The 26526-nt window shown below is 41.3% G+C and overlaps 1 protein-coding gene across 1 annotated transcript; it reads left to right on the top strand.

Annotated features, from left to right (window-relative positions):
- The first annotated feature begins 19567 nt into the window (after positions 1-19567).
- LOC148027396 (uncharacterized) lies at positions 19568-21419 on the top strand. The gene has a single exon (XM_087689079.1). It carries the CDS (start codon positions 19666-19668, stop codon positions 20932-20934), a length of 1269 nt encoding a protein of 422 aa, XP_087545205.1. The 5' UTR covers positions 19568-19665; the 3' UTR covers positions 20935-21419.
- Positions 21420-26526: the final 5107 nt, after the last annotated feature.

Raw genomic sequence — 26526 nt, 5'->3', positions numbered from 1 at the left:
AAATAAGCATTGGAGAGATTGCAACATATAGTGCTTGGGAGGGTAGTGCTATTGCAGAAGACAAGAGTTCAATCAAGGAAGTCTCTTAACTTTAATCCCTTACCACTATTGAGAAAGTCTCAAAAGCAAAGAACAATGAATCCAAATTAGCTTGTTAATCCGAAGGTGAGAGTCGAATATTGACGATTTGGTCCTTTCCTATGGAATGCAGCATGAGCAGTTGCTCTTTCAATATCTTCTTCCATAGTAGGGTCTTCCTCCTTATTAGTCTCTTTTAGGGTAATATTTGACGTTCTTCCTCTTGCCATAACTACTTGACCACGGCCTTGGGCAGCTCTGTCTTGACCTCGAAATTGGCCTTAGTGATGGTTCCTACCAAGCTTTGGACAATCTCTCCTGAAATGTCCTGTCTCATTACAGTGGAAGCACCTAAGACCATCCTTGTTTCCCTGAGTAGGAATAAAATTTCCAACTACGTTGGATTTTTCCTTTTTCTTCTGTCCTTGGTAAAATTGGCCTTGGGTTCTTTTTGCTTGACCTTTGAATCCTCCTTTGTTCTGGTTATTGTAGCTCTAAAACTTATTGTTGTTCGGCTTTGACTGTACTTCCCGCAAAATAGGAGCAGCTCGAATCAAAGGATCCTGGAGGTCTATGGGGCGCATTGATTCCAAACGAGTCTTTAGAGGATAATTTAGCCCATTGCAGAACTTGGACACTTGTTGAACAGTATCCATGGGGGGTGCATATTTAAGAAGAGAAACAAACTTGGACTAGTATGCTTCCAAGGTCAGTCCCATTTACTTCAAATTGAAGAACTCATTCATCTTCTGGGTGTGATAAGCTAGAGGTAAATATCTTCCTGTTACAGCTTCTTTCAGCAAATCCCAAGTAATGGTATTTTCAGGGACACCTTGATCTCGACACCACTGCTTCCACCAAAGTCGAGCTTCGCCAATTAATTTAAGCTTAGCTATCATGGCTTGGTTGGATGGGATAGTTCGAGCATCAGTAAAATAATCTTCCATAGATTCGATCCAAATCTCTACATCGGCTTCCACATTTTCGCATTTCCCGTCAAACTTCGGAGGTTTGACTTGCTTCAAAAGATTCCTTTTCTCTTGAGCTTTGTTGGGAGTTATTGTGGGTGCAAGATTTTGAGAAATTTTCAGTAATTCGCAAGTTAAATTTTACGAGTTCATATAGCATCAATAATAGAGTTCAATACTCAAATTATCTCTCGCTTAGTTTGTTGAAACAACTCTCAAATAAAACTCTCTTCCCTTTTCTAAAGTTAAATTGCAATTTCAGAGGTTTCAAGAAAAAAAATAAGGTTGCATTATTTCTCTAATTGATAAAGTATCAATCAATCTTTTATTACAACGGATGTACAAGGTAATCAGATGGAAAGAAATACATTATTCAGATAGCTCGCATGCTCATCTTATTTTCTCTCACAAAAGGATTCCCTATTATAATCTAAGTATGACACTTTGATACATCCTTTATGAAGTAACTTGGATTCGGAGAGTAGATATCTAGAAATCTATATTTTTGAGGGAGTTCACGAAATCCATCTTTTTTGTAGTTGCGGCGGCTAGAGCGACCTATGACTTTTATTCTGTCAGCCGGAAGGATCTTCGTAACTTCCTCATAGATATACTGGTTTAGTTTGATCTTCTTGCCTCTAGTATACAGGGTTGAGTTTGCATTGGCCTCATAAAATAGATAGATCTTGACAGCTTTAAGATCTTCCATCCATTTTACCCTTTTCAGATTATTTTGAAGATAAGCTAGATGGCTTGCATCGATATAGCAATATCCTCCGCTAATCATCCACTGTCTTTCACGATATAGAGGCGAGGGGTTGTACAACTGATCTAGTACCCGCATCATCTAAATTCTCCAGGCAAAACTGGATGAATGCATAGCGGACATAAACATTATTCGAAAAATCAAGAATCATTTCCAAGCTTCATTACTTTGCCATAATTCAAAAACATACATTAATAAAGAGAAGGAAACACGTCCTAGGCTATGCTTAGAAAAAAATATTTTTCTTAAGCTTACATCGTAATCTATACTTAAGTACACTCTGATATCAACTGTGAGGTGTCCGCTAGTCTCAATCAATGACACACCTTTTAGTAGTCAATCAGTAGGATTTCTGAAAATGATGCCGCTCGGTGCTCCCTCGGAACATCACGGGGTTTGTCACTTAGGCCCCTACGTACTGAGTCTACTTCGCAACGAGAGAGTTCCAGCGGAATCCACTAGGATCGACCTGAAGTTTTGGGTTCCTAAAATTGGATGGGTCTCTTAGCTGCTAGCTAGCGTCAGTAATTTTGAGTCTCACTTTTACAGGATTACTCAATCTGAAGCGGACTTGCCATTGCACCTGGTTCAAAGAGAATGGGAGACTGAGGGGAGTGCGGTACGTCAATCCTCCTACCTATAAGGCAAAATCCCATTTTGGGCCCCTAAAACAATACAAGTCAGTTCTACCTAATGGCTAGTGGTCAAATTACTTTCTTCCTATTTCTATTGCCAATTTAGAAAAGCTCCCAGCTAACCGAGACCACCCTATCATTCGAAGGACCCGTCAGGGGTTATGCCCACCTGCTTTCCTTTGATGATGGGTCATCTTTAGTTTTTTAATTACCTACAACACATTTATTAGAATATATATACGATCAGCTTCCTTAATTAGTCCATTAAGTCACAGATTCCTTCACATAATTTATATTGTCGACACGCATACCAATTCGAACAGTAAAGCAAACTTCTTTATTATATTGGAAGCTTATTACAATTTCCATCTTTCCGTCCCAGCAGAAGATACACAGAACTCCATAAGGATATTATGTCCACCAAGATTCCACCCTCATAACTAGTATTTAGGGTTCCAGAATCCCATCCTGGTTCACGAAGAGGCTCGTCAAATTGTAGGAACAATGCAGGATTTACAGCCAGAGTTCCCTTTGGCACCTACATTTCCTATTATCCGAGATTATCCCTACTGATAGACCTTTTGCCTACGGAGCCGGTCCAAGCCTCTCATAGCGATAATCATGACCCCCTTGAAGTAGGATCTCGCCGCTAGCTTGGGGGTAGCCTAGCACGATCCTTCTTTTTATTTTGTTTGATAATAATTTCAATTAGAAATCTAGATTCTAGCAAACACAAACAGTCCTTTCAAATGTATATCAAATGATGCAATGACAATCACCCCATCATGCAATTTACAGCTTCACATAGCCAAGGTAGACCTTATCCTAAGGTAACCTTACATTCTAATGAGGATTCTCCTCCCTATAAAGAAGTGTTGAGTACATCTCTTATAACATGTAAAGCAAGGCATGAATTTCCCGTTTGGGCTATCTTATCCAACATAAGTGAAATTCCTTTTAAAAAAATATTGTGTCAATAACTCAATGATATGACCTATAGGACTCTTAAATAGACAATTTGTTTCTATAACCATCTCTAGTCAACTCTTAACCCTGTTGCATTTGACCATAACTATATCGAATGCGCATAAAGACATATGTACAATAACCTTTGGCAATTAATTCTAACATGATTCTATGACTTAGAATCTCAATTAATCTAGCTGCAAATCATAGTGATTAATTTTTTATGCTTGTACTAATATGTCTTCTAGATGAGTTATCAATTTGTGTAAGTGAAGAATATGGGAACTAATATCTTATGTAACTATCTTATATAGCAAAATAATAATCTAGTAATGAATAACCTGGTTTGGCAGCATGATGACATTAGGAATTTTATCTTTACTCGTGCTTGCATTAGACACACCCGATGTTCCGTTGGTAGTGGCAATTCCCGCAACCTTGGGCACTCCCATATCATTGGCAATACCCGTTGCTTGACCGATTACGTTGGTCCCCATGGTTTTTTCACTTTGTCGCTTTAGAGCCATCGTCCACGAGTGGTTCGAGAGATAGGGAAGGTGGAATAGATTTGAGATGAGAGAGTGTAAGGGAATATGGCTTAGTTAAAGATCGAGACAAGGGAATTGAGCTAACTCTCTCTCTCTCTCTCTCTCTCTCTCTCTCTCTCTCTCTCTCTCTCTCTCTCTCTCTCTCTCTCTCTCTCTCTCTCTCTCTCTAGCTTCTTCTCGTAGCCTCTTGGAGGGGTATCCTTCTACCTCTCTTTCTCTACCTCTCTCTCGTAACCTCTCGAGGTCTCCTTATGCCTATTGTGCCTCCCCCATTTCTCATATTTATAGTGGATTATTAGAGAAGAGGCCTTGTGGTGGCTGAGAAGTGGATCTCTTTATGGAGGGGGATTTTGGAAAGATCAGTGATTTGATGCTCAGATCATAAATTTAATGGTTCCATTGGCTCCAAAAGGGGGGGTAGAACCCCAAGACACTTGCTTAGAAAGCTCTCAATTCTCTCCTTCTTCTTTTCTCTATTTGAAGTGTTGTTTTCTATCTATAGACTGCGATCGCGACGCGAGTGATTTCGCCAATCTCTCTCTTTTTTTCTTCTTTTTTTTCTTTAAAAAAAATAAAACCTTTAAACTAAGTAACACATCACTTGTCTTTTCTTTTAAATGATCTCCAGCTCTAAAAATCTCCATATCTCTTTTTTAAAAGGATAATATCTAAAATATTCTAGTCTTGTCCAAAAATCTAATATTTTTAGACCATCCTTACTATACGCATTAACATTAGTGATTAATATAGCTCATCTCTCTTGTTCTCATTGTAACTTCCATGAAGGGTGGCTACGGTCCTTGTTAATTCATAAAAATATTGAGTTACGACTCTCGATTTTATTTATTAATTTATTTTTAATGTTAGTTAGTTATTAACGTTAGTTTTTTTTTTTGCTTTAGTTAGTAATCTTACTAACTTATTAATTGACTAACTAACTTTTGAACTAACCAACTAAATTTTATTGCCTAGAAATATTACATTTTTAATAGTAGAATGAACTTTGCAAACATCCATTGAATTCTTCTCCTCTTGGCAATGCCATTTCCTTTATTTTCAGTCTCTTTTGATGCTTGTTGATGGTAGTTTTCCCTGGCTATGCACCAAAAACATGGAGCCCCAAAAGAAACACCAAGAAAATAGGGTTTCTACTTCAAGAAAATCTATCTTATATCATCAACAAGCTTTTGTTTCATTCTTTAGAGAACCACAAGAAGAAAAAGAACACCACGAGCAAGAAATCTTCACGCAACATCATAGTAACAATCTCCCATAGCTTTATCTTCAACAAAATTGATCATTCTCTTCATATTCTTCATAGAATTCATCAACTAACAAAGAGAAAATAAGAGAAACACCACTTTGAATGGAAATAAAATCACATAGTATTCATCTTCATAGTTTTCTCTCACAATCTCTTATAGATAGATACATTGTTTTAATTGGCTATCTTTAACTCTCTCTCTCTCTCTCTCTCTCTCTCTCTCTCTCTCTCTCTCTCTCTCTCTCTCTCAATCAATCAATAGTACATCATCTCCCTCACTACAATACTCAATAATCACTCATCATAATCCTTCTTTGGTCGTGGATGCCCCTTCCAAAAGGTATGTCTGATATGAAAGATCACCAGAGCCACTATAGTGACTCTTCATAGCTTATCATTGTCACTTCACTCCAGTCTTCTCTTGAGTCTTCAATAGCTGCTTCTTTCACTTCCTTGAGCTCTTTTAAACTTACATTTACCTCTTTTCAAGGCTAGAAAACTTTCCCAAATTCACACATACATTCCACAAAACACTTACAGAGGCATACAGAACATAATAGAACAGAAACAGAGGCTCTACAAAAGCTCTACAGGGGGTTACAGAAGGTCACCAGAAAACATCAGAACCACATAACTTATACTCAAACCATTCCAAACTATCAAAAGCCATTCAATGAGCTTTCAAACAACTTCAACCTTCATCAATAATTACTCCATGCTTCATATAGAAGAAAATCAGAACAAAATAGAAGCTAAATAGAAGCTATCAGAACATCACAGAGCCTCATATCTCTATTGTAAAAAATCAACCATTCATGCCTAAAAAACAACGAAAATCAACCAAAAAACCTAGTCATTTCAACATTCAACAAGCTAAAGCAGAAAGTTGACACGATGTAAAGGAAAGCACAACCCATATAGGAGTATGTGACCGAGACAAAGACCATTGCTGATCAATTAGCTCTAGTAGAAGTTGAGGTAGATGATGAGGAATTAGTGGCTGCGACCCTGAATGGTCTAGGGCTTGAATATAAGTCTTTCAATATGTCAGTTTTAGTCAAGGTTGAAATGCATGACTTTAATGATTTGGTATCCTTGCTTATCCATGAAGTGAAATTGGATTTGACTATGAGCTTGAGTAGCTCTAAAAAAAAATATGCATCTTTTTACTCTAATCAAAGGGGTTGTGGTTGTCGTGGCAAAGGTTCTAGCCATGGCAGGGAAACCTAGTAGCATGCATCTTAGCATGGGCAAAGTTAGTAGGGATTTGTTGGTAGAGGTGGTGGTGGATACTCCTTGTGAGGGGGAGATATCAGTTTAGGGACAACGGATCCTGGCACACTCAGTTTACTCATGGAAATGCTAACAAGGATAAAGATTGCCATTACCATGGCAAGCATGGCCACATTGCAAAAGAGTGCTGGAAGAAGTAGGCTGATCAGAAGGGACACTATGCATCTTCTAATCATGTAGAGCTTGAGATTGGTGAGAGACTATTTACTATGACTTATGTACGCAACAAAGGCAAGCAACAAGGAATGTCTAATGATGTCTGATATGTAGATTCTAGTGCCTCAAACCACATGACACCACATGGTGAGTGGTTTGATGAGCTGAAAACAGGTGCTAGTGGCTATGTATGCACTGGGGATGATTCTTAGCATGACATAGCACACAAAGGGATTGTTTCTTTGGTTATGCTTGATGGTAGAAAAAAGCACTTGTGTAATGTATTGCATGTTTCATCGATCACCAAGAATCTGCTATTTGTCAGTTAGCTGGTTGAGCAGAACCTACAGCAGCAGGTACGATTTAATAGAGATGGCTGCTTCATTGAGGAGTATGGTAGAGGATGTAGATTGGTTGCTAAAGGGTAGAGACATGGAAGGATGTTTACACTTGATTCAAACATCCCTGAATTGAATGATACTGTGTTTGCTCATGATGGGGCAAGTATCAGAGACATTGATATATGGCATAAATGGATTGGACATATAAATGTCCAAAAGCTGAATAATATGTAGCATAAGAATCTTGTTATAGGGCTACCAAGGTTTAAGTATGCTGATTTGGGACATGTCTACTCAGCATGCCAGTTTGGGAAATAAACTAGGTTTCCATTTACCAAGAATACACCAAATAGTAGCACGCCTTTATAACTTGTGCAGTAGGGTAACAAAGATCAGATAGCTCTTAGTGTTCATCTTCATTATTCATCACACTCAAAATACAAAGTACATCTAACTTAGGTCTAGTGACTAACCATCGACTAACTCTAACTCTAGTTAAGTCAACTACTACCTTATTCAAGACACACACATGATTGACAGGTATACACACCCAGCTATCATGTCGATAGATAATAGGTAGACTGAGCTTGAATATCTCAACACTCCCCCTCAAGCTCAAGTCACTTCATGTATCCCATGCAACGATCTAAAATGAGTGAACTTCTCTCTACCAAGTGATTTGGTAAAGATGTCAACTACTTGGTCTTCAGTCTTCCCATGCATGTTGTCTATCCTGCCTCCAAGCACCATTTCCCTAATGAAATGGTAATGGACCTCTATGTACTTTGACCTAGCATGATAGATTGGATTGGTTGCCAAGAGCACACTACTCATGTTATCACAATACAACTTGACTGGTTTATCCATAAGAATCCCCAAGTTATCCATCAACTTGACCAACCAAGTAGCCTCACATGCTGCTAATGTTGCACCCCTATATTCTACTTCTGTCCTTACTAAGAGAGCCACTAGTACGTTGTTTCTTGCTACTCCAGGTAACCATGCTACTTCCAAGACCAAAAGCATATCCACTGGTTGATCTCCTGTCATACACCCAGCCAACCCAATCTACATCACTATAACCTGTAAGTTGAACATGCTTACCATGCTCATAGAATAGCCCATAAAGACGATGTACCCTTCACATATCTCAAAATCTATCTCACAACATCTAGGTGAGGTTTCCTTGGCTGCTACAAAAACTAGCTGATCAAACCAACTACATAACTCAAGTCCAGTCTAGTGATAGTCAGATAGATCAGACTACCAACCATCTTTGTATACATAGTCATGTTCTCTATCACATTTCCTGTATCAACAGCTAGCTTTACATTTTGCTCTAGTGGTGTATCCATGGGTTTACATTCCAACATGCCATACTTCTCCAACATATTCTGTGCATGTTGTTTCTATATCATCCATATCCCATGAGGTGTACACATAACTTCAATCCCTAAGAAAAGTTTCAGCTCTTCCAAGTCTATAATCTAAAATTCTTTTTGCCACATAGCTTTTATGTCATCAATACCCTCTGTGTCCAACACCTCATCTTTATGCTTTTAGATGTATGTCCACGTGTACTTGCTATTGTCATCCACAAAGGTCACATATTATCTAGACTCACCAAGTGATGCATTTTGCACGGGTCCCTAGACATTCTTTTAATAGGAAGGTGATTGGAGTCAAATGGATCTTTAAAACCAAGTATCATAATGATGGCACTCTAGATAAGCACAAGGTGTGACTCATTACAAAAGAATTTGTGTAGCATCCAAGAGTGGATTTCCATTATACCTTTGTACCTACAGCTCGAATGGTTATCATTAGGGCTATTCTTGCCTTAGCTAGCCATAGGAGATGGCTAATTTATCAGCTTGATATGGAGTTTGAATTTCTTAAAGGAGATTGGAAGTATAAGATTTATGTTAAGTAGTCACCTGGCTTTTTCTCCTCAAATGGCAAGGTATATAGGTTGAAGAAGGCCCCTAACCAAGATTTGAAGGAGAAGATATAAGTGAGCAGTCTCCTAACTTTTTCTCATCAAATGGCAAGATGTATAGGTTGAAGAAAGGCCCTTTATGACCTCAAACATACTCTATGTGCTTGGAATGAGAAGATAGACTAATTCCTCCAAGGGAAGTTAGGGTATTGGCATTCTTCTGCTAATTGCCAGTTGTATTTCCACACCTTAGTTAAAGGAAACGTGTTGTTTGTACTTTATGTGGATGATCTCATTTTGATAGTTGACTACTCCCAAAAGGTAAACAAAGGAGGCACTTTACAAGATGTTCGAGATGAAAGATATGGGCCTTCTCCACTTCTTTCTAGGTCATGAGATTTGGCAAACTCTTAAGGGAATTTTTATCTCCCAATAATGGTATGTACAAGAGCTATTAATAGATTATGTTTGAGATGGAGGGGTGCAAAGCTCTTTCTATTCCCATGGGTTTGAACTAGAAGGCTACAGCCCATGCAGATTCGTTGGCGGTGAATGCTATCCACTATAGGTAGTTGATTGGGTCATCGATATAGTTCCTTAATACTCGGATTGATTTGTTTTTCTTATAGGTTCACTTATCATGTTCATGGGTGAACCCAATCTAGTTCATTGGCAAGTTGTTATGTAGATTTTGCAGTCCTTGAGGGGGACCCCCGACCTAGATATTTATTATCCAACAAGTACAAGAGAGTCAGACTTGGTTCTACAAGGCTAGACAGATTTAGATATTGGGTTGGGGATGTTGACCGTTGGAGGTCAACAATAGGATATTGCTTCACTATGGGTGTAGATGCTATCTCTTGGAGTAGTAAGAAGTAGCCCATTATTCCCATATCATCTTCTACAGAGGCAAAGTATAGAGTGTGTCTTCTACCACATGTGAGATAGTATGCCTTCTCGATGATTGTTAGAAGATCTTGGTTGTCCTCGTACAAGTCCCACTACCCACACATTACGATAATGAGGGTTGCATTGCTTTGGCATGAAATCTTGTATTCCATGGTAGGTGGAAGCAAATTGAGATAAATACCATTACATTCAAGAGAAAATCTTGGATGAGACCATTGATGTGGTTTACTGCAAGAAGGAGGATAACTTAGCATATCTGTTTACGAAGGCTCTTCCTCAGACCTTCCTTGATAGCACTCTTGATCCATGAGCCTTGTGCCTCATCCAAGACCTAAGAGGGGGTGTTAGAGATTTATTCATCCCATGGATAGGCATTTTTAGTTTATTGTTGTACAATTAGTGCTCTTCGCCACAATTATGCATTTCCTATTTTCATATCGGACAATTCTATGCAGCCTATATGTCATTTTCAACATTTTCGAGTAGTTGGCCACACGACTAGACAACACGCTATGTAGGATGCCACATGGTAGCCACATTTATTGCATAAAAATTTATGCATTATTTTCTCCAATGATTACTTTTTGGGCAGTAGTCAGTTGGCTTTTAGTTGTTGAACTAACTATTTTATGTGTATCTTTCTTATCTTTTTATAGGTAGCATGCCCTAGTTATCATTCACTTGTTTTTCAAGTGGAGAGAGAGATCGACTTGCAAGATACATTTGATAGTTTGTGTATACATCTGCCTTCTTTATTTCAACATTCATCTACTATACACTTCTACATTCTACTATCTCTTTTCTCTCTCCCTCTTCTCTTGTGTTCAATTTCTTTTAGTCCAATCATATGCTTTCGCATTCACTGCACTTTGACAAAAGTGAGGGACTAGTTGAGGAGACACTCGTCTTCTTCTACTACTCCTGATTCTCTATCTTTTTCTCTTGGTGATGGAGCTTCTTGATGCAAATGTAAAGGAATAAATATGGTGGCTTGAGGAGCACATCACTCAAATCATGATACCATATATGAGCTCTCAAACTTTGAGCTATGATTTGGGAAGGTAAGTCTATTATCCTCCATGATTTCTTTGCTTTCTTTGCTTTCTTGAGAGAGAGAGAGAGAGAGATTTGGTTGGTTTGGAGCTAGAGTATGAGCCAACTAGGTAAGAGGCAATTAAGTCATGGTAGAGTTGGTTGAGGCCAACATTTATGTAGCTCTAAGAGCCCTTCCATCTTGCTTCTTCACAAATTTGATCATTTCAAGTTTAAAGGAACTTGCCATTGGGAAGGTTCCCCCCTTGGATTGTGACATTTTCTATTGTTGAGTTCATCCTCAATGGGTGTAGCCATGTGGTTAAAGGCAATTGATTAGCATTGAAAGGGAAGTGGAACCCAGGAGGAAGAAGCTTGGCGGTGAGAGCTATGGCAGATGGAGAGCAAGAGCCAAGAGAGAGAGAGACTCAAAAGTGGAAACTCCAACAACCACAATGTGTGGCCGAGCCTTCCTTTATTCAAACTATCACTAAAAGAATAAAGAATAAGTGACTGTGACGGGCGCCCACCGCCTGCAATGTGTAGTAGCGGGTACTGTTAGTGTAGTAATACACGGGCGACTAGGCAGAGGCGCCTTTACCCCCAATAACCTCCCACTTAAAGGCGAATCTCCCCCAATGAGAGAGAAAAAAGAAAAAGATAGTGCAACATGTACACATTTACAATAGGATGAGGAAAAATATGTCATCTCATCCAATGCCCATCAATCTCCTGAGGAAGGCAAAGCGCTCGATAGTGAGGCTCTTCTGAGCAAGTCTGCAAGATTCTACTCAGTCGGAATCTTGACAAGGTCAATAGACATGTCCTCAATGACCTCGTGAATGTAGTGATACCTCATCTCAATATGTTTTGTCTTCTCATGGAAGACCGGATTCTTGGCCAACTGAATGTGGCTATCATGGCATACATGAGACTACCCATGGCTGATGCATAGGGAATCTTGGCCATCTCAGCCCTCTGCTCATCTGTCTGCAGACAATCGGCCTGTGAAACCTTCACATGAGAAGGTAATGGATAGCCAATAGGCTTAACATCCTGCACGTGGAAGTACTCAAGGACTTTATGAATGTACTCCCTCTGTGACAGATAGAGTAGTCCCTGAGATCTATCACGCATAATGCGCATACCAAGTATATGAGAGGCATGTCCCAGATCTTTCATCTCAAAGCTCTTCTTGAGCTGAGCCTTAAGAGCATCTAGCTCCTCATGAGCTATCCCTACTAAAATCATGTCATCCACATAGAGTACCAAGATCAGTAAAGAGCCGTCACAGGCTTTCTTCGTGTACAAGCACGGATCCATAGGACTGCGGCTATAGCCCTGTGACTGCATGAATGCATCAAACTTATGGTACCATTCCCTAGGTGCTTGCTTCAAGCCATATAGACTCTTCTTTAGCTTGCACACTAGGTGTTCCCTGCCAGGGTCTGCAAAGCCCTTAGGCTACTCCATGTAAATCTCATCATGCAAATCCCCATGTAGAAAAGCTATCTTGACATCCATTTGGTACAAGTCCGGGTCAAGCTGTGCAACCAAGGCCAAGACTAAGCATAGGGTGGTCATCTTGACCATAGGAGAAAAAACTTCATCAAAGTCAACACCATACTCTTGCTTAAAACCCTTAGCGACCCATCGAGCCTTGTATGCTAGCTTGGGGTGTCCAGGGGTACTTTTCAGCTTGTACATCCACTTGCATGGCAAATCCTTCTTACCCTGAGGCAAGGAAACCAAATCCCAAGTCTGATTCTTATGCAATGAGTCAAGTTCAAACTGCATAGCTCCCAAGAGTGAAAGTCACCCCTGTGCATAGCCTCATCATAAGTGAGAGGCTCTCCTGCATCTGTAACCAATACATAATCCATAGAGGGCGCAAAATGGTCAGGAGATCGTCTATCTCTAGTAGAAAGCCTCAACCCAGGCTCTGCTGCCTGACCAACATCCTGTCTAACATCAGCATGTTTAGCATCTGGGCCATGAGCATTAGGTGATGCCGCATGTTGTCTAGCTGGCCGTGGGGCGGGCTGAACGGGAGCAAGTGGCTCCTCCTGAAAGAGAACTCTGCGTACCTCAACCACTTTCTCAGGCTGCATATGCATTTTTTCCTCATGAAAGATGACATCATGGCTACGGATCACTTTCCACGGCTATGGATCACTTTCCACGCCTGCAGATCCCATAGATGGTAACCCATCTCTCTTGCATCTCCATAGCCAATGAAAATGCATTTGACACTTTTAGGATCCAATTTATTGCGTTTGTCCTTGGGCACATGGCATAATGCCTCATATCCAAAGACACGCAAATGATCATAAGAGGGGGGCTTGCCTGCCCATACCTCCCTTGCAACCTGAAAGTCAATGCCATTGCTAGGAGACCTATTAATGAGATGCACTGTAGTAGTAACTGCCTCAGCCCAAAAGTGTTGCGGTAAGCTAGCCCTGGCTAAGCATGCTACGGACCCTTTCCTAAATGGTCCTATTAATGCGTTTAGCCATACCATTCTGCGGAGGGGTAGTCAACTGACGCTTAATACCCTGCTCATCACAAAACCGCTCAAAAGCACATGATACATACTCACCCCCATTATCTGACCTTAGGCATTTGAGCCTTTTCCCAGACTGGTTCTTTGCCAATGCAAGCCAACACTGAAACGTGTCTAAGAGATCGGATTTTCTCTTTATGGGATAAGCTTAAACCTTATGTGAATAATCATCTATGAAAGTAACAAAGTACTTTACCTCACCAACTGACTGACAGGGCATGGGTCCACATACATCTGAGTGCACAAGAGCCAAGGGCTCACCCATGCGTTTCTTACCAAACTTTTTATGCGTATTTCTAGTTTGCCTGCCATACGAACAATGATCACAAGAATCAAAATGCGAAGAGTCAAAAGGCTAAAGATACTGCAAAGCATGGAGCAATTTCATGCCTTTAAGAGACATATGCCCCAAACGAGCATGCCAAAGGGATACATTGGGAATAGAACCCACAGACAAAACATGATCCAATGTAGCTCCAGATACAAGTAAGGGATAGAGACTGCCAGACTTGGCACCTCTTGCAAGTACAAGCCTGCCACGAGTAATCTTCCATGGAGAGTTTCCAAAAGACACAAAATACCTTGCATCATTAAGCTGTTCAGCTAACATAAGGCTGCGAGTCAACACAGGTACATGGCGTACATCATGCAAAACAAAAGGACTGCTAGAAGGAAACTACAGCCTAACATCTCCAATGCCCACAATGTCAAGAGACTTGTCATCACCAAGATGCACAAAACTAGACATGGTACGATAGGTATGAAACCAATCTCTACAGAGTGTCACATGAAAGGACGCACTCGAATCCAAGAGCCAACATTGTGCATACATAGAATGTATCTCAGAAGTCTGTAAGGCATCGCATGAAGAAGCTGCAAGTATGTAATCATCATTTGAATGAGTGGCCTGCATGACATTAACCTCTTCTATCTTCACACTGGACTTTGTAGGTACAATGCTGCGCTCAAAAGACTTTTCCTGCACTTTTTCTTTTCCCTTCTCCTTGCGCTTATCATCACGTATTTTATGGCACTGCGGCCTAATATGCCATGCATTCCCACAATAATGACATGTAAGATCAGACTTCCATCCACGGGACTTATTGCGACCACGTGACTTGGACCTGGACTTCTGAGAGTTCCTGCCCTTACGATCATCATCATGCCTGCCATGCCTGCCACCTCTAACGGTCAATGTATGTGAAGAGCGGAAAGCATCATTGTTTCTCCTGTTGATTTCCTCAGACAATAAAGCACTCTCAACATCTTTGATTTTCAGCCCATCAAGCTTGTTTGTGCATATGGCAGTACGAAAGACATCCCATGATTCATGCAAGGTGCCAAGCAGAAACATCGGGCACAAGTTATCTTTGAACTCAATACTCTATGGCAACAGACTCTTCATGATAGCATGAAACTGACTGAAATGAGATAAAAGGGAGGTCTCCTCCTTCATGCGAAGGTCCATTAACTGCTTCAGCCAATACATTTGTGACGTAGGACTCTGTTGCGCATAGAGCTCCTGAATCTTCTCCCATAAATCCCATGCACTCTAATTCTCATCTTCAACAACATTATGATGGACCTCTTCTGAGAGTGACAAAATAATGGTAGACTTGCATACTCATCAACTTCCATCCAAACATCATCATCCATATCCTCAGGTTTAACACCTTTGAAACATAAGGGTTTAATCTGCAACTTCTGCACCAAAACTTGCCATGTTTGGGACTTCCAATACCCATAGTTGGTACCATCCAACTTGGCAATGTTAAAGAGAGCTGTATCTTTCAGATGACCAGTCATACTGTCCCAAATCAAAGCAAAAAGGAAAAATTGCAGGTTGTTGTAACTAGTAGAAAATGCACTAAAACCACTGCTAAAATTGGCAGAAAGGGTGGATTTCACCAAGAGAAGCACTTGTCCACCAAATATGACCAAGATAACTTCAAATAGTAAGCATTACCCTCATAAAAGTGCTCAAAATCTGCAGATTTCAGCTTGCTGTAATAAATGACAGTAATATGCAAAACTATCCCCAAAATAAAGCAATCATTGATACATATGTCACTGCAACTGCTAGGTAGCAAGATACATCCAGGCAGTGACAATAGGCATAGACCATTCCAAAGCATGCATGTGAAGCCAAATGCTAGTGAAGAACGACCAAGTCGGAACCTAATCCAAGCTCAAAAGCATTCCAGAACCAAGAAGAAGCATTTGACAGCCTCCAAATACATCGGTATGATCATTTAAACCTCTAGTGAGTACCCCGTATCCATGAACCAATGCATACACCAAGTAAACGAGCTTCAATCCACTGTATTTCAACAAGCAATTTACTATTAAGTGAAGCTCAAACGGTGCTCAAATCTGCTCAAAATCAGTCCCAAAGCATAGACATAGCATCCCATAACATCTGGGCATCACCGGGTATCAATAGGCATCAAACGGGCAATGCCAAGAAGCATCAAATAGTAAATATCAAGTGTTGCCCTATTTTGACAGTCCTGGGACTGTGTATACAATAAAGGGCTGAAGGGGGAAGCACTCGAATCGATCACCGGGAGTGAAGCACTAATGCCAGGGAGTCAAGTAATGCTCGGGAAGGTTGCCAAGAGTGCCGGGAAGCCGAGGAGAAGTAGGGAAATGCCAGGAGCAGGTCAGCCCAGCCCCCCTAAAAATGCGTCGAAAATTGCGCTGGTTGTTCTTGGGGGCTGGGGGGTCTTCAACAGGCCTCGGGGGTACTTGGCAATGTCGAGGGAGCTCCGATTCAGACCGAGAAGAAGCCGATGAAGGTTTGAAAGCTCGAAGAGGAGGCGAGAGATCAAAACATACTTGCAAATGAAGGTGCCATGGCTGCCATTGAAGCTCGGATTGAAGCTCTTCAAATCCGGGTTGAAGAGAATGCCAAGAAAGCTCCAATGCCTTTGCTCTGATACTAGTTGAAAGGGAAGTGGAACCCAGGAGGAAGAAGCTTGGCGGTGAGAGCTATGGTGGATGGAGAGCAAGAGCCGAGAGAGAGAGAGAGAGAGAGAGAGAGAGAGAGAGAGAGAGAGAGAGAGAGAGAGAGAGAGAGAGAGAGAGAGAGAGAGAGAGAGAGAGAGAGAGAGAGAGAGAGAGAGAGAGAGAGAGAGAGAGAGAGAGAGAGAGAGAGAGAGAGAGAGAGAGACTCAAAAGTGGGAACTCCAACAACCACAATGTGTAGCGGGGCCTTCCTTTATTCAAACTGTCACTAAAAGAATAAAGAATAAGTGACTGTGATAGGCACCCACCACCTGCAATGTGTAGTGGCAGGTACTGTCAATGTAGTAATATACGAGCAGCTAGGCGGAGGCGCCTTTACCCACAACAAGCATGGTTTATTGAAACCTTAAACCTTTCCTTTAGTTGATCAAAAGTAGCCCGAATTCACTCTACCTTGGGTTGCCTCTAACCCTATGTGGTTTAGCATTTTAGCTCCCCACATCTTTAATGATAGTATCCATGTGGCTAGACAAATGGCCAAGAAAGGCATCATGCATTGGAGGGATATCTAGTATAGAACTAATTAGGAGTGGTCTTCTGACCTTGATATCAAAGTCATTTTTAGACTTATTAATTATATATTATCAAAATAGAAAGTGTAGCTAGACCACCCCCTTAGTCAAGCAACTTGAGCTCCCCCCAAAATTAGAGCATTCAAATGGGCTTAGAATAGACCCCTCCTTCCCATCCTCAAGCCTTCTCTGTCCAACCCCAAGCTCTATTCGGCCCTCAACAACATGTGCCACTTGGATTGGAATGCTTATTAACAAGATTACAACATTGCTAGAATATATATCCCGTTATTTAGCTAAAAGTCTCTTGCCTAATGTAGTTGACCTAGTACAACACTCTTTGGGTTGGTCAAAGGGTAGCTAAAATTGGGATCGGTAATGGCTCCTATTAAAGGTGTGGTAACCCCATAAAAACTGCAGCACATATGTCTATCCATTGCATAAAAAAGCCTTGCATGTGTTCAATAGCCCTACCCTTCTCAACCATCCTTCTATTTTTAGTTGGAAGGAAACTATTGTTAGAGAAGCTTATGAGTTCCTCCCCTAATTTGGAATTTGCTTAGAGGAATGTATGTGCGGTGTGTGATTGGAATTGGCTAATAGGAATTTACATGTGGTGTGTGTGGCTAGCTAGAGATGCACCAAATTTTTATGGGGAAAAAATTGACTTAAAGACTGAACTAATATTTGAACTTTATTGGTAGACTTTTCAAGACAGGACCAAGATGCATAAAGAGGCTCAAAAAGGAAACAAAATGAGAAAGGAGATGCAATACCAACCTTATCTTGTATGTTAGCTCAATTGATGTAATGACATCATGGATTATCTAATAAAGTTAAGAGAGGACCTTTTTCCACCATGCACATGGTTTCCAACTAGTTGAGGCACTAGTTGGGAGCCCGTAGAGACGAAATTGCACGTGCAATAAATTTTCTGAGGAATAAATAATAGTCTTCAAAGCATGAAAATATGTGTTGGCTAATGAAAATTCCAGTGCATGTGAATTTAGGAGCATACCCTTTTGGGAAAAATCTTTCCTCAATGGTTGGAAAGGGTTCAAAGTTCACAACTTGGTGGCAAACCCCAAGGCATGACAACCAAAAGGTTCACCAAGGAGTTCCCACCCTAGTTGCTGACTTAGGCTTGGTGGGAATAGGTCCAGATTAGCTAATAGAACAAACCTTAGACAATTTCTTCTTAGTCCCCTAGCATGGCAACCATCTTTTTCAACATAGGGCCTACTCCTGCCAAGCTTGACTTTGCAACCAGGGTGGGAACTTCGTGGTGAACCTGTTGGTTCTCATGTGGTGGGGTTTGCCACCAGGTTCTCAATTGTGAACCCTTTCCAACCATCAAGGAAAGCTTTGTCCGAAAGGGTTTGCTTCCAGTTCCACATGTGTAGGAATTTTCATTCGCCATCACATTTTTTCATCCATTGAAGACCATTATTTATTCCTTAGAAATTTCTTCACACGTGCAATGTAGTCTCTGTGGGCTCCCAACTAGTGCCTAAATTGGTTAGGAATCATGTGCATGGTGGAAACATGTCCATAGGTGTAGTCCTATCATGATGATAGGTGTAGTCCTCTCATGTAATAAAGCTCGTTCCTAGAATGATGATATGCATCTAAATTTAAAAAAATGACCACAAGCATCTTCAGTGATCATTGACTAGTCCATTACTTTATCTTTCTTTCAGCAATACGTATGGTTGAAGTAGAAACAAGCAACAATTAATATAAAAGATATTGACAAATTACATCAACCCATACGATGGGGGGGCAACAAAAGAGAATCGTTCTTTTATTTACTTTTAATACACTATCTTAAGGTTTTCTAAGGAAAGGAATACTTGTTTTTAATGCGAACAATCCTTTGTCATCGTCAATGCCAATGGTAAGGTTTGTTTAGATAATGACGTCTTGATGTTTCACAATGAACTTTACGTTCTCCGCGTAGGAGGGAGGCTAAGGGAATGGAGAGAATAGGTTTATATTATACCTATAGCTTGGAAGGTGGTTCCATCCACTCTCCTGCTGAATATGATAAGTTTTATGAGGGTGCCCCGGTGTGAATGTACCTTGTTGGCTGCAGTTAGGGACAAAAAAATCTCAGCGGATTGCCATTACTGAAAACTGTTGCAGAGAGAGAGAGAGAGAGAGAGAGAGAGAGCCGACCATCGCCCAACGTGCACCAGTGGTTGCGTGTGACAGGACCCGACAAAAAGAGAGGGAAAGCACCCCAAAAGGAGAGAGAGAGAGAGAGAGAGAGAGAGAGAGAGATTCCGAGTGGTGGAGAAACGGGTCTGTTGCATCGGGCGCTACGTTGTCAACATTTGGCAGCGCGACGGGCCACACCCATCATCATCATAATTCTTCGTGAGTGTACAACAGAAATCAAGTAAAAAAATAAAAAAGCAAAAATATACCACGCAAGGCTAAAGTTCAAAAAATATATTAAGGTTGTTGGTCGCCTGAGTGTGTCCGGGCGATTGGCCTCTCTCTCCGTAGTATTTGTCTGGGCAATTCAGGTCACCGCCCGCCCCCCCCCCCCCCCCCCGGTAAAGCCTCCTGTTGACGTGCCTGTGTTGAGAGTGGCTTTTGTTTTCCTTCTCGCCATCGATTCTTTGATCCTTGTCCATCGCTTGGCGTACGTTCCACGCCTGTGATGGTGCGCACCAACAAGCACTCTCCATGGAACCTCACTAGCCTCTTCTGCTGCAACGGCCACCGGACCGCCATCGCTCCTGCTTCTCCCTCTCGCCCGCTCCTGTTATTATACCTGCTCTCTCTCCTACTGTGCTGCCTGTGCAGGCCCTCTCCTATGAGTCACGCCCCCAACCATGGTAACAAGAGCAGACCTACCACCCCTGCCGCGTCTCTCCTGAGCTTCTTGCCCGACAAGGCGCGCGCGCTCACGTCTGCTCTGCCCGCTTGCGATGGAGAAGTCCTGGCCTATCTGTCCGCATTCGGCCGACGCGACCTCCCATCTGGTGCCTTGGACTCTCCCGGTCGCAGGCGCCACTGGAAGCCATGGAGGAACTCTCGACGCCCTAACCTCTTGAAGCTCGAGGCCGCATCGGACACCAGGCCATCCTCCCCTTCTTCTCCTTCGTCTTCATCTTCCTGTGGAGGGTCCTGCTCTTCTCCCGCGCGTCACAAGCCTTCCTTCGAATGCGATTGCTTCGGCTGCTACTGCAGCTACTGGAGCCGCTGGAACGATTCCCCTAACCGCGAGACCATCCATAAAATCCTCGACATGCTCGATGTCCATCTGCTACAGCAGAAAGGCCAAGTCACAGATCAAGAAGGCGAAGGCAAGCAACACCAGGACTCTGGAAGCGGCAAGGATTGTGAACGGAGGGGCAAATTGTGGCAGAAACGAGGGGGGAAGAACAAGGCCGCCAGAGAGCCGGCGGCGGCAGGAAAGGAGGAGGAAGTAAGGGCAAGTGCGTTGTCAGACATGGCATCGGCGGGAGAAGAAGGTACGGAGAGGGTGAATGATTACTGTACAGGGGCAGGGCACGAACAAGCTAGCACGAAGGTTAACAGCAGCACTGAGAACGGCGGCAAGAAGCAGCAGCAGCAGCAGCGTGTGCCGGCAGGCAAGCGCAAGAGCAATCAAGTGATTCCGATAAACTCCGCTGGCCTTGCTGTGGAGATGGAGGAAGAGGGAAGTGGAAGCAGGGAAGAGAAGAAAGAACAGAGCGAGGAGCCGGCCGTACAAAATATGGTGGTGGAAGCCATGGCTGCGGCAGAGGCCGGTGGAGATGGCAACAGCAACCCTAACCCCAACGCCAACAATGCTAATGTCAGGAGAGGCGGGCGAGGGGGCATCCTCGGGCGCGTCTTCCCCGATGCCCTGGGCGGCCTTGCCTCCCGTCTGTGGGACCTTGTCTCTCTGAGGACCAGGAGCCACACCATGGATTTCTACTGAAGGGGCTTCCTGCGTATCTCCTCCTTTGCCTTAAGTTATCTGGGTGGGATTACCTTTCGCAGGTAAGATACTCGGCTACACCTGCTCTTTTCTTTCTTGCTTCATTATATGTCGATAAACCGTGTCCAATTCCTCGGTCTGGACCGTTTCTCTGCTGTCTGGGGGTCTTGTAAATATCAACTTTACATTGCCGAGGAAAGATATCCGGAGATAGTTACAACCTTGGGGGGTGCTATATTACATCCTTCTCATCTGTATGGTCCCTGTTTTCCATCTGTATCATCTCCCTGCACTTTTTTACCTTGCGCTTTGCTTATGAATATGGAAAAAGGTAGAGCATGCAAATTACTGTAAATTAAGAGAGCTGTCCTTTGGCGTGACGTATTAGTAATTAGCATAGTTGTTGACTGTGCAATAATTTAGACTCTGAGAGAGAGAGAGAGAGAGAGAGAGAGAGAGAGAGAGAGAGAGAGAGGGGGGGGGGGATCATACATACTTATACTAGTCAAGGGTCATACCCATCGATTTGTTGTCACCTAGTGTTCTTTCCTCTTCTTTTAACTCTTGAACTTGAAAATGCACGCACTTCTTTTGGGTGTTGATTAGGGTTCCTTCCCCACTGGCACAGGTACTTGACTCTATCTCGCAGGATTTGCTTGTAGTCTTTGACGACCCCTTAGACCCTCAAAGTGCTAGCCTTAAGAGCCATTCTTAAGGCTTGGCTTCCTAAGCTTTTTGGCAAGTTGAACACCTCATTCTCATCGAAACTCGATGAGGATAACCATGGATTGTACTTTTATCCTCTTTGATTTTTTGGAGAATATTGTGAAATCGAGCTTAACAATGTTGGTGGTAGTCCCCCTTTCTCACGCATTACTACGAGTCCTCTCTATTATCATGATTTGCAAAAGGCCCAATGCATGGCCAATCTTTGATCCTTTTTGCATAGAGAACAAGTAAAGCATGCATGAAGAATTAATTTCATTGAACATCCAAGATGGGTCCATGCGTATGTCAGAGGAGCTAGTGTCCATTATTGTTGATCTAGACCATAAGCACTCCACTTGTTATACAACCTTCCAATCTAGGTCATTTGCCACTTGTTATGCTATATGGTGTGAGTAGGCTTCCAAAGGAATTGTGTATTGCATTGCAGCCTTAATGGTTTATCCATAGAGGATGCTCATTGTCTAGTCATGGATGGGTAGATCTCCAATTAGTCTCCAGCAAGCTCATACCACGATGCTTCCAAGCCTTTGTCGTGCTCTCAACACTGCTTGGAACTTGTAGTTGTGATGCCTCTTAGAAAGTGGATAAAGATGATGACGATATCTAAAATCGAGAAGAGGTGGCCTAAAGAGGCACCAAAAATTGTTGTCCGTTTTGGAAGGCCAATGATGAAAGGCCCACCTTTGTTCTTACTCCCTATTATTATATCCTTTCTTGGCTAAGAAATTCTAATCGCATAAAAAGGTGAAGTATACAAACTCTTTGTCTCACCTAAGAAGATGAATTGGAGGTTCATAAGTATTTGAGAACAAAGGTGAAAAGTAGGGATATTCTTCTCCAATTCGGTGCTAGCAAACATTCATGGCATGTTTGATTGCTGGTGCCAAGTATAGAATTGTTGTGAATAAATCAAGGAAGCTCAAAGTTTTCAGATGCAATATGAAGATCTTACACATCTTTAATGACATCTTTGACAATAGATACATGAATGGGACCAAAATGATATGTCCATTACTTGAATATTTAAGAGTCATGAACAAACACCTTGTAACTAACTTCATGGCAAGTAATGGCATCTTTGACAATAGAGACATGAATGGGACTAAAATGATATGCCCATTACTTGAATATTTAAGAGTCATGAACAACCACCTTGTAACTAACTCCATGGCAAGTAGTTTCCTTGTTAGTGATTGAGTGGCTTAATGAATGATGATAGTTTGTGACATAAAAGGAAGTTGATTCATGTGCTCAAAAAAAGAAGGTGAACGTAGATATGTGAGACATTCCTAGTATGATTAGAGGAAGGTTTTAGTCATGTCTTTTAACATGATTATGATGGCATAACCTTTGCAAAGAAGAATTTATCGCATGTTAACATGCATGGGATATTGTTGTGAATGTTTAGCCCAAATACTTATGATCTAAAGCTTCCTCTTTCTCGTGGACAAACACCCTTGATCCTCATCATGAGATAGCATAGTTCCACTCCAAGTTTATATGTGGGACCTAAGTGATGTGAACATGTTGTTTGACGTGAGAATGCATGTATGTTAGGGTAACACCTCCAACAACATTAGCTTTGGGAGTTTGGTGCAAATGATCGTGACAAGTGCCAATGAGGCTTATAGTTGTAAACTATAGTGGTGTGCTGGAATTTAATTTGCTGAATGTGCAGGAGTGTTTAGAGGAATCAAGAATTCTCCATTGGTAGTAGTGATGACTCTAATGAACTTAAACTACATAGAGAATAATGCGACATGTGCCAAACCTTTGGTGTTTATATCTTAGTTTCAAACAATCAATGTGGCCTTCAAACATGTACTTTTCTTAGTGCATAAGAGTAGATGGAGCAATTAGGAATCCTACAATTGTAGTTATGACTCTAGAGCCCAAACTAAATAGAGAATACAAACTACATGTGCCCAACCACCAATGTATACATGTCAACTTCAAACAATCATCATGGCCTTTAGATGTGCAAAACTCTACAAATACATTGATAGAAGTGTCCTTGTGAAGGAATGAGGTGTAAGAAATTAGGCAAAATGAGAGGAAGTGCTTGTGTGTGTATGTGTGTGTGTGTGTTTTGTAAAATATCAATATTTTCTAAGAGAAATGTATGCCCATGTTTAAACGGTCATTTCAAACTTGAGTTGAATCATCTCTTTGCTATCATTTGTGGACTTCAAATTGTTTAGATAGGTAATATATTTAAGTAATGTTGGATTGGAACTTGAGAGAGACCCTAGACTCCAAACATGATGAGAGTGCCATACATAAAGATCATTGAAGAAAATATTAATCGAGATTGAAAGTGGGAAGGATATTCAATCGGTCCCCCCATTCATGTGACTTCTTAATCTTTGTTGAATCTATTATACAGAATTACAACTTGGTAGGGATTGTCTAACAAATGTTTTGATAAATGTTCAATTACACATTATGAGCATGTAATTGGAAGGGAAATGTTTTGTCAATTGACAAAGGATTGTAGAACCCAAAGGTGCAAAAGGTCTTTTAACTTGTATATTATTGACTTATACAATAGAGAAATGGTTGCCAATAATGAATGCACAATGCTCTCGAGTCTGAGCGCGTGTGAAGAATAATGATCATTCATGTAACACTTGCTTTGGGAGTGAGAACTTCTAAAAGCTTGTTCAACATTTGCTAACTTTGGCCCCACTCAACTCCTGGCACCATTGACCATCGCATAAAATCAACTCGGTAGGGATTGTTTAACAAATGTTTTGACAAATGTTCAATTACACATTATGAGCATGTAATTGGAAGGGAAATATTTTGTCAATTGACAAAGGATTGTAGGACACTAGTTTAAAGAACCCAAAGGTGCAAAAGATATTTTAAATTGTATATTATTGACTTATACAATAGAAAAATGGTTGCCAATAATGAATGCACGTTGCTCTTGAGCGCGTGTGAAGAATAATGATCGTTCATGTAACACTTGCTTTGGGAGTGAGAACTCCTAAAAGCTTGTTCGACATTTGCTAACTTTGGCCCCACCCAACTCCTTGCACCATTGACCGTCGCATAAAATCAATTCACATTGTTGCATGTCTATCTCTTTTTGACAAGCTTGGTAGATATTCTCTTAAATGTACTTCAATTGGTGGTCTAGGTCCATGAGGCAACATGGTTTTGTGTGGAAGTCTCCATTGCTTTGTTGAAGGTGCTATTGATTGGATGCCCACAAGTGGTTTAAAGCAACATCTACTTGGTAAAAGCACAATTGGCACTATTGGTCACATGCTCAGCCAATGGTAGGTATTATCTCCCATACCAATTCATGATTGTGAAAATATACAATAAAGCATAGAAACAATGGACTGGTTGGAATTCTTTGTTTGCCTTAGTTTGAGGATGGATGAGTTGTTGAAAAACACCACCTTGTTGGCAAGACCATAGAACTATGCCTTCCAAAAGCCAACGGTGAACTTTGAGTTCCTATTAGACATAGTCTTTTTTGGTAACCCGTACTCCTTGAAGATCTCCTTGGTAAGGAACCTTGCAACTTGTGCACATCCACATTGGATTGTATTGAATCAATCTCACTTTTTGTTGAGCCTCCACCATCATGGAAAAAAGCATCATAGGATCTTTTGCTCTTGCTAGTCTCAAAATCCATTGAAATCTCCTTCCAAGGCAAGTTTGCTTTAGGCAACCATATGATTGTCCATGTTTGAGATTTGGCATGCTTCACATTCACTCATGTACCATCATGTGCTAATAGTTCAATAGGTTCTTTCAACAAGACAAAATCTATGGATACAACCATCCAATTGAAGCATGAGTGTAGAAACATTGACCTTGTTGGCAATCAAGCATCTCAACCTTATAGAGCATTTTGGTGGGAGTGAAGAATGCTAGCAAATTAGTTAGGTCATGAGTAAGTCTGAGTGTGTTTTTGTGGGCTATGCATTTCTTTTTGTGTACTAGTCAAAGTGCACCAATTTATTGGCCCTTGATTTTGGTTGCTTGGCATTATTTAGCTTGCCGGTTGCTATGTTTGGCCATTTTGATACTGGCTGACCTAATCCAATCTTAGACATATTTTTCGCCTATTTATTCCTAGGCTCCTCCTCCTTGGTCATTCATTCACTTGCAGTCCTCCAGAGCAGGTCCTGTTAGAGAGAGAGAGAGCTGGTGTTAATATCCATTTAGTTGGTGACTCATTGTTGTACACAACTGTCTCATGTTTTGGCATATGGATTCCACTTCCCAAGCACATGTATGAGTTCTCTCTTTGCAATGTTCCTTAGTTCTCTCTTTTCTCTTAGTCTATTATAGCAATGTTTTCTAAGCTTCCACCATTGCACCCACTTTTGACAAAGAAATCTATCTTTATTGAAATGATTGCCGTTGTAAGAAAAACACCCACTCTTGACAAAGAAATCTATCTTTATTGAAATGATTGCCACTTACAGCTTTTGTTGCTCCATTCTCTCTCCTTGGCACATACTTGAACTAAGAACCTACCGTCATCGCATGTTATGTGGAGTCATAGGGGTTTTTGACTCTCAAAAGGACATTGGATAGCTATGTTGCTAAAAATATATCTCCTCTATAGCATGATGGTCGACATCACAAATCACCACGCAGGGCTCATCAAGGACAAGCAATCTTAAAAAAGCACAGGTTGGGAAGAATAGATGTGCTTCAAGTCCATGAGAGCTTACTTCGTTTGTGTTGTCTAGATAGACATGGGATGTCTTGCTTCGTGTTGTTTAGATAGAGAGGCAATTATCACATGGGCATGGTGCTCAGAATACTGTCAATCCATGCATACAGAAAATATTGATTGATGACCCCTGTAGAAATGGTGTCTCGAAGAAGCAA

Source organism: Lygodium microphyllum, chromosome 12 (assembly GCF_053477565.2).
Source record: "Lygodium microphyllum isolate KBCC chromosome 12, Lygodium_microphyllum_v1.1.10, whole genome shotgun sequence".
Taxonomy (NCBI): domain Eukaryota; kingdom Viridiplantae; phylum Streptophyta; class Polypodiopsida; order Schizaeales; family Lygodiaceae; genus Lygodium; species Lygodium microphyllum.
This window is presented reverse-complemented; position numbering and strand designations above follow the sequence as displayed.